General features: G+C 36.6%; 2 protein-coding genes across 2 annotated transcripts; one reads left to right on the forward strand and one right to left on the reverse strand.

The window, feature by feature from the left end:
- Positions 1-579: 579 nt before the first annotated feature.
- LOC112465341 (histidine triad nucleotide-binding protein 3-like) lies at positions 580-1,864 on the forward strand. Its single transcript, XM_025032852.1, has 4 exons — positions 580-995; positions 1,123-1,240; positions 1,489-1,682; positions 1,772-1,864. The coding sequence occupies exons 1-4, from the start codon at positions 921-923 to the stop codon at positions 1,811-1,813; spliced, it is 429 nt and encodes a 142-aa protein (XP_024888620.1). The 5' UTR covers positions 580-920; the 3' UTR covers positions 1,814-1,864.
- A 57-nt stretch (positions 1,865-1,921) lies between these two features.
- LOC112465340 (mitochondrial enolase superfamily member 1-like) lies at positions 1,922-4,297 on the reverse strand. The gene is made up of 6 exons (XM_025032851.1): positions 4,090-4,297; positions 3,676-3,781; positions 3,482-3,597; positions 3,256-3,410; positions 2,588-3,171; positions 1,922-2,449 (listed from the first exon to the last, which is right to left on the reverse strand). The coding sequence occupies exons 1-6, from the start codon at positions 4,207-4,209 to the stop codon at positions 2,148-2,150; spliced, it is 1,383 nt and encodes a 460-aa protein (XP_024888619.1). The 5' UTR covers positions 4,210-4,297; the 3' UTR covers positions 1,922-2,147.
- Positions 4,298-7,801: the final 3,504 nt, after the last annotated feature.

Genomic DNA, 7,801 nt, shown 5'->3' on the forward strand with positions numbered 1-7,801 from the left:
ATAGCATATTGTATACGAACAATTGCATTTTCATTCATTTGAAATATGTAATATCCTGTTAATGATTATCATCGGACTTAGCCAAAATACATAGAAATAATTAACATTACCATGTTAGGGTTGATAAATGATATGCTTATCAAAGGTTTAGAAATAAAAAGTTTTGAAACGTTATACTGAATAATGTTAATCGGCGAGAAGAACGGAGTTTCCTAAATCGGCGTACGGAATTAAACAATTGTTAAAAAGCGCCGTTATGTTTATATTGATATATTTTCTTTAAGGCAAAGCGTGCTCTGTCGAATAAAATTAGACGAAAAAGAGTTTTAGATAATGTTGTGTCTATATATATACGCGCGTCTTTCTAGACCCTCGTCAGTCGCCAAGTTACGCGAAAAACATATTCAGCGAGGAGGTTGTCGTCGCTCCAAATACAAACGCTGCACGGACCGACGCGGTTGCCATGGAAATCAGAATGCCTGGCTGCAATAACGCGCTCTGATTGGTCAGTGCGGTTCTTATAGAAAGTCAAAATCACGTGGGCACCTGGCGCACACCTCCCCCCCGCACCAGCGTATCAGCACTATCAGCTGTTCAGTAATCTCCTTGCCCAACGTGCTCCCCGGATAAATTTGCGATTTTTCGAGAGTCTAGAAAGACGCATGTAGATCTATATTTCTGTATTTTCGTTACTGTCTATTAGTATATATGGTTCTCGAAAGATATGCTTTGTAACCTACTGTCCGAGTATGTGCTCCGACGACTTTTCAATTGCTCGTAAGATATTCGACGTGTATACACAGTGCGCACGGTGTTCAGTCCATACTCTCCACAGTGGTGCTCCAGTTATTTAGACTTCCGGGATAAGCTGTCATCAGATATCATCGAATTAAATATCGTCGAAATTGACATAAGTTTCAATGGCTCAGCAGCTGACAAATTGCGTCTTCTGTAAAATTATTAGGGACGAGGAACCTGGTGAGAAAATTTACGAGGTATGGCAGTTAACCTCAAACGAATTTTTTGACAGCTAGATAAAGTACACACATATATACATACAAATTTTTAATTTAGATTAGCGAGCAAATGTTTCTAACATGCACAATATGTTTTTGCCGTCAGGATGAAGACCTTACGTGTATTAAAGATATTAATCCAGTATCCACGCATCATTATTTGATATTACCGAAAAAACATATACGTAACGCGAAAACACTTCAACCTGAAGACTCTGAACTTTGTAAGTATCCCAGGCTTATCTTTATTAACATATTTAAGTTGAATTTTATTAAATAATTGCATAATCTGCAATATTTTTTTGTTACATCATCGAATAGTAAAATGTTTATTAAATTATTTTATACATACTTTTGAAAATATATCTGAAAGTTTGTCTTCTTTGTTTCTGTTAAAATTTTATGCATTTCTAGTCTAACAATTGATTATTGATATTTCTATCAGTCTCTGATTATATCTGAATACTTTCAGATGACAAGATCGTTGCTGCAGTAGACATTATCTCCGAAAAGATGAATCTTGATCCTGGGTCTACGCGAACAGGGTTTCATTGGCCGCCCTTTAATACCGTCGATCATTTACATTTACACGTTATTTCGCCAATAGAGAAAATGAACGCTGTGAGAAAGATGATGTTCAATCCCAATATGTTTTGGTTTGTGAGCGTAAGTATAGAGATTGTAGAACTTATTCGTTAAATACTGTAAGAGATAAATCTCCATTATACGTATTGTTATTCTTTTTTTTTTTACAGACAGACTATGTGAAATCTCGCCTGGAAAACTGTAAACTGTAGGTCATTATTGTGATTTTATTTGTTAATCGTCTTCCTGGCGCGATAAAAATCTTGTACAATATGTCAGCATTTGATGCGATTACGGACTTAAGAACATTTATTACAAGATACGACAAAGAATTATATGTTTATTGAAAATTAAGTGAGATCGCATTACAATTTTATTTTTATATTAAATGTATATAAGCGTGCATATATCTCATTTGTTGTAATATCTGTTCTGGTATTTATTATATATCTGTTGTATCTTTTAAAGATGTATATGCAGTTTTACGTAGATTGTTTTTATAAAAGAATTATAAATACAGTTGAATCTTTGAAAAAAAAAAAATCTCTAATCATCTCTTTCCTCAGTTTCTTTTTCTTTAGCAATCTTGTTTTTCCAATAATTGCCATCTGGATAGGCGTACTCTGAGATGGTCTCTTCTTTAAGTTTAGTCGAGTATCCAGGACGCTCGGGCGGCATGTAATGCGCATTCCTAATGCGAACGGGATCCTCGAAGTGCTCGTGCTGCTGGTCCACGTATTCTATCATGCGATTTTCATTGGTCTGACTTAAGCAAACGTAGTCCCACATTTGGAGGTGCTGAACCATCTCGCACAAACCTACTCCACCGGCATGCGGACAAACTGGTACTGTAAATAAATAAAAAATTTTCCACTTCGCATTTTGTTTTCTTTTAGATAGAAATTGATTATGGATTCGTCATTCTGTTGTTTGAAAATGGAAAGATCAAGTCTACAGATTTAAGTTATCGATAGTGAACTTATTACTTTTAGTTATGTATGCCATTAAGTACACAGCCAGGAGCTCGTTAATCCCGCCGATCCTCGCCGAATCGACCTGGCAATAGTTGATCGCGTGGTGTTTCAGGAACTGCTTGAACATAACGCGATTCGCGCACATCTCGCCGGTGGCCACTCCGATATTGTACGGCTTTAATTCTTTGAGAATCTGAGCGTGTCCGAAGACATCGTCGGGTGACGTCGGTTCTTCTATCCAGGTGGGTTTAAACTTCCTCAGCTCCTTCATCCACTCGATCGCCTCGTTCACGTCCCACACCTGGTTCGCGTCCATCATCAATTTGTTCTCATCGCCTATCGCCTCGCGTATAATCTCGCACCTTTTAATGTCGTTCTGCAGATCCTGGCCCACTTTGATCTTGAACGCCGTGTAACCGGAGTCCAGAAAGCTCTTGCAAAGATCCTTGAGCTTGTCATCGCTGTAGCCCAGCCATCCGACTTGAGTGGTGTACGCGGGATATCCGTTCTTTTGCAGCTTATTTTTTTGTTCTTGTCTAAGTTTCATTTTTTCCTCAAGTATTTTTATCGCAATCTTCTCGTCCACTATGTCTTTACTGCATATAGAAATGCGTAAACAGAATTGTGTCATGAGCGAGAATATAACTCTGCACTTTGGTTTACAAAAAATTTCGGCTTACACGTATCTGAAGTCTATGACGGAAACGAGTTCCTCGGGTGACATGTCCGAAAGAAGCTTCCAGACAGGTTTTTCCTCGACACGCGCCCACAAGTCCCACAATGCGTTTACAATAGCTGCTGTAGCTAGGTGTATCACACCTTTCTCCGGTCCGACCTAAAACATCGAAATTATATCCCGGTAATCGTCATATTTTAATTATTACGTCACTCTTCGTTATACGTTACCCATCGCAGTTGCGAGTCGCTCGTTAAACGTCTCCAAAAATTAGCAAAATCCTTGTAAATCCATTTTAGTTTCCGATTCAACACGATCTTGGCTAGAGCGTTACATGCTTGTACAACTACAAAAATTATTATTATTATTGGTATAGCGCGTATGTAACTGAAGTATCAATAATATATAGTAATATATAAAATACCGATTTCAGTTCCTCTTCCCAAGGTAAACGTAAGACCATATCCTTCACATCCTTTTTTGTTTGTTTTAATTGTTACATACACGCAAGAGTAATCAGGATCGGTATGCTGTTAATATAAATAAAGATCAAATATAATCTTGAGAGTATACATATGTTAAACATGTAAATGAGCTTGACTAACATCATTTAAGAAAATTAATAATAATTAGTTTAACGTGCAATCTATAAAATGTTACCTTAATTAATATTTATTTACTATTAGATTCATTAATTGCTATTAATATTCATCTTAATAATTTATTATATTAACAAATTAGATAATTTACATGTTATAAATGCATATGCTGATTTACCAGAATGACATGCTCGCTAGCAGCGAGCATGTCTTTATGCAAATTATTTAATAAAGTATACCATTGCATCGCTTCCATCACGATTTAACGATGTCGGAAACCTTATATCCTTCACATCGATAGTAGTAATTTTGGCCTTCATTCTTTTTTCCTTCTCAGCGGCGATACGTCTGGCTTCCATTTTCCTAAATTGCACCGAACACTTCTAAAACGACAATGACAACGAGAAACTGACTGGACGATATTCTCGAAGCGTTACGTCTCAAATATGTAAACATATTGCTTGCTTCTTATCGTCTTACGTAAATATTTGTGTCGCAAGTTTATCGCGTCGCGCGATATCAACAATATCTGCCTGAAGATAATTATGAAAATTATTTTCACGGAAAGATCTGTCCTGTACGTTGTTTCAAATATATAATATTAAATACGGACGTTAATTAATTTATTTAAACGTTAACGTGTAATATAATTTTTCAAATGTTTCTCAACGAAAATATCGAAGGAGGCTATATTTTTCATCGCTCTTTCTAACGTTACATTTTGCCAGTTCAGAGATTTTATTCGAAGCTAGTCTGATAACATCTGCCAGCTCAGTTTAGGCAAGGAAAAAATAATAAGTACATAAATGTGTGCTAAACTTGGCTAAACTAAAATTGCTCCTTCTCTCTATTTGAATCTCCTGCAAAATGTCGTTTAAAAGGCGAAATATCTTTTTCTTATCCTGATTTATAACGTTATTAATCTGATCTACGAATTAAAATAATTACTTAAAATTTAAAATAACAGTTCTAAAAAATAAAAGCAAATCCGGGAATAAGAAGACAAATTTGCACGCCTTATTTTCATATTATTATTATCATATACCATTTTTTACGTTCTGTTTTATTATATATACCATAATATACAAATAAATAGCGTTACACCTTTATTTTCAAAGTATTTTGATGAAACTAAGGTTGCATCGGACATCGTATGATGAATAATCTATCTAAAGCAATTGCTGTAACGCGTAGTAATGATTCTTCAATTGAAGGCTTGCGTATTCCACGACTTATCAACTTCTCAGCCTTATAGTCATCACATTATATATAATGGTAGAAAATAATATACTCTACCTAGACTTCCTTTATGCTTCTAAAAGGAAGAATTCAAAGTACAAAGTACATGTTAAACTAGCTTAAGCTGACCGGCGAGGAATTCGTGAATACACATTTTACCCCTTTTCACCCCGTCAGAGGTTGAATTTCTAAAAATCTCTTTTTAGTGGGTGCTTAATTACGTCATGGAAGGAATATACTCCCCGAATTTCAGTCGGGACACTTGTTATATATATATAGATAGATAGATAGATAGATAGATAGATAGATAGATAGATAGATAGATGGCCAGTAGAACACTTTATTCACATAGTAAGTAGAACATAAAAAAATTAACTTATTTCAATTATATGATTGTTTCATGTGTTGCAAGTGCGGTGAAATTCGACAGGCTACTTTCGACGTATACAATGGTACTGCAATCACTTTACGAAAATATCTGCAAATAATTATGCTATGGGCTCAAAACTCAATAACTGTTACTATACCGTGCGTTATGCATGCATTATCTTTGAATTACTACCCAGATAGCACAGCTGATCTTTATGAATTCATAATTGGTGAGAAAAGAGTTTATAAATATTGTTTTAACGTTGATCAAACACATCATATCGTGCTGACAAATAATTATTCGCACAATTTGATACGTACAACGATCGAGTTATTTTTTGTAATAATTAATTACCTAATCATGTCACTGTACAATCAAATATATGGTTAAAAAATCGCTTTTAATATCATCAGTCTTCAACTGATATACAATTCCTCGTTATAATACGAGATCCCACCTAGCAGTGAAATCTCCTCGAAAACTTGTGATCCTTTGTATCGAGATCATACCGGCGCGCGCGGCAAGTTGCCCGGCTGCCGTCCCAGGTAGCATTAATGTCTAAAAGACATCATAAAGATGTCTTTAAGATGCCAGAAATCTTAAAGATGTCTTTATGATGTCTTTTAGACATTAATTGCTACCTGGGGTGCCGCTGGCGCGCTTGCTCCCGGCGAGGCGCGGACAACGGGTTGCCGTTTGGCAGGGGCGCGCTTGCACCAGCACACGATCGGTATGGCGGTCGAGCCGCCGTTCGACAGGAGCGCTCACAGCCGCCACATATAATAATATCATAATTTCAGAATTATGTGATATTATGATCTTGTCGAGAAAATTTTCAATTGTATGTTATACATGCGTATATACGCGTGTGTGTAACTGCATGCGGGCACGCATGCGTACGTACGTACGTGCATGCGTGCATTAGTGCTCGTAAAATAATGTATATCATTTAATAAAGTTTATTTATCACACAAGTAAATACACATATTATTGCTGATAATCCTACATGTATATAGGCACCCGTTGTATTTAGGCAGATGTCATATCTCGAGATGACACTACTATTCACGACACAGCAACCCGAGTCTATGTTTCCTTTGGACGACGACCCTTATCGTAAGAACACGTACACCTCACCTCAATGTGCTTACGTTATGAATTTTGTGTTACGTGTAACTTGATTTCACGTAGTCTCTCTCTCTCAGCGAAGTTTTATCTATTTTCAAACATTTCCTTCTATAATATATTACCCCCCCATAGGGGGTTGCTGTGTTTATTACAGTATGTTGCACCGTTTCACCTGTTTCCGTATTGCAGAACCCCTTCCTATTCTTTAAGTTCTTTCTTTTCTCAAAATTACAACGTACGAATGTTGCGCGAGCGTGAAATTCACTTCTAAAACTCGTGCATATTATTTCGATGAAACATATATGTGTTATACTTATTTCTCTTCACCGGAATACTCCTCGAAATTACTACGTAGCGTACAATGAAAAATGCTGCTACGCGTTGAAAGTCGACAAGTTAGAACATTTTCTTACACATTATTTATAATGGCAATATAAGACTACGTATACAGTAACAGACAAATGATGATGTTAGGAGAATTTTTCCTGCGATATCTAAAATATGCATAAATACCCCGGAAACATATCTTCGGCAAATCATATACTGAAATCTTACTACGCGTGGATTTCCTAACTTTTTTGCAGAGGTAGAAAACGTTACCGCTTATTATCCGTCTCCCACCTACATGCTTCATATATGATACGTATACCCCCATGCCCGTGCCATACGCACGAATATAAAAAACGCAGGAATATATTCGTTCTCTTACGGTAACGCCCCTCTGCTACACCCTTTCATCATGAAATTGAAGCAAATGCGTGGCTCATTTATTATGTAGCGGCTCGCGAAAGAGCTGCTACATTTTATTTTCCATATTATTGACTTGCAATACGGCAACATATACGTGGCACATTTGCAGTCATGGGAAGGAAGGTGACGCTAAAGGAAGTGCTCTCGGTCGTAAAGCTAAGTTTGTTCGTAGTTTGGTGCTGGCCTCTGCCACAAGATGCGTCACGGTTTAAGATACTCTGTATGAAACTGCATCACTGTCTGTGCATAATTATGGAGATAAGCATAGTAATACCGATAATATACGCTATCACGAATCACCTTGACGATCCTGAATTCTGCGTGCACATACTTATTGTAACATGCGGCCTTATTCACACTAGTTCTTGCTTCTTTTTCTATATGGTTAATCACCATCACATACAGGTAATTAATGTTTATTTGATTGATCATTCAAAAATTCGCATGCAAATTAATTCAAAATT

Source organism: Temnothorax curvispinosus, unplaced genomic scaffold (genome assembly GCF_003070985.1).
Source record: "Temnothorax curvispinosus isolate PA1 unplaced genomic scaffold, ASM307098v1 QBEX01015129.1, whole genome shotgun sequence".
NCBI lineage: Eukaryota > Metazoa > Arthropoda > Insecta > Hymenoptera > Formicidae > Temnothorax > Temnothorax curvispinosus.

Bases quoted from the DNA above. Each gene is read 5' to 3' on its own strand.
- LOC112465341 (XM_025032852.1), top strand. From the start codon at position 921: ATGGCTCAGCAGCTGACAAATTGCGTCTTCTGTAAAATTATTAGGGAC. The intron at 996-1,122 runs GTATGGCAGTTA...TTTTGCCGTCAG, and splicing joins CTGGTGAGAAAATTTACGAG to GATGAAGACCTTACGTGTAT. The intron at 1,683-1,771 runs GTAAGTATAGAG...TTTTTTTTACAG, and splicing joins ATATGTTTTGGTTTGTGAGC to ACAGACTATGTGAAATCTCG.
- LOC112465340 (XM_025032851.1), bottom strand. From the start codon at position 4,209: ATGGAAGCCAGACGTATCGCCGCTGAGAAGGAAAAAAGAATGAAGGCC. The intron at 3,598-3,675 runs GTATTTTATATA...TAATTTTTGTAG, and splicing joins GGGAAGAGGAACTGAAATCG to TTGTACAAGCATGTAACGCT. The intron at 3,411-3,481 runs GTAACGTATAAC...TCGATGTTTTAG, and splicing joins GCGACTCGCAACTGCGATGG to GTCGGACCGGAGAAAGGTGT.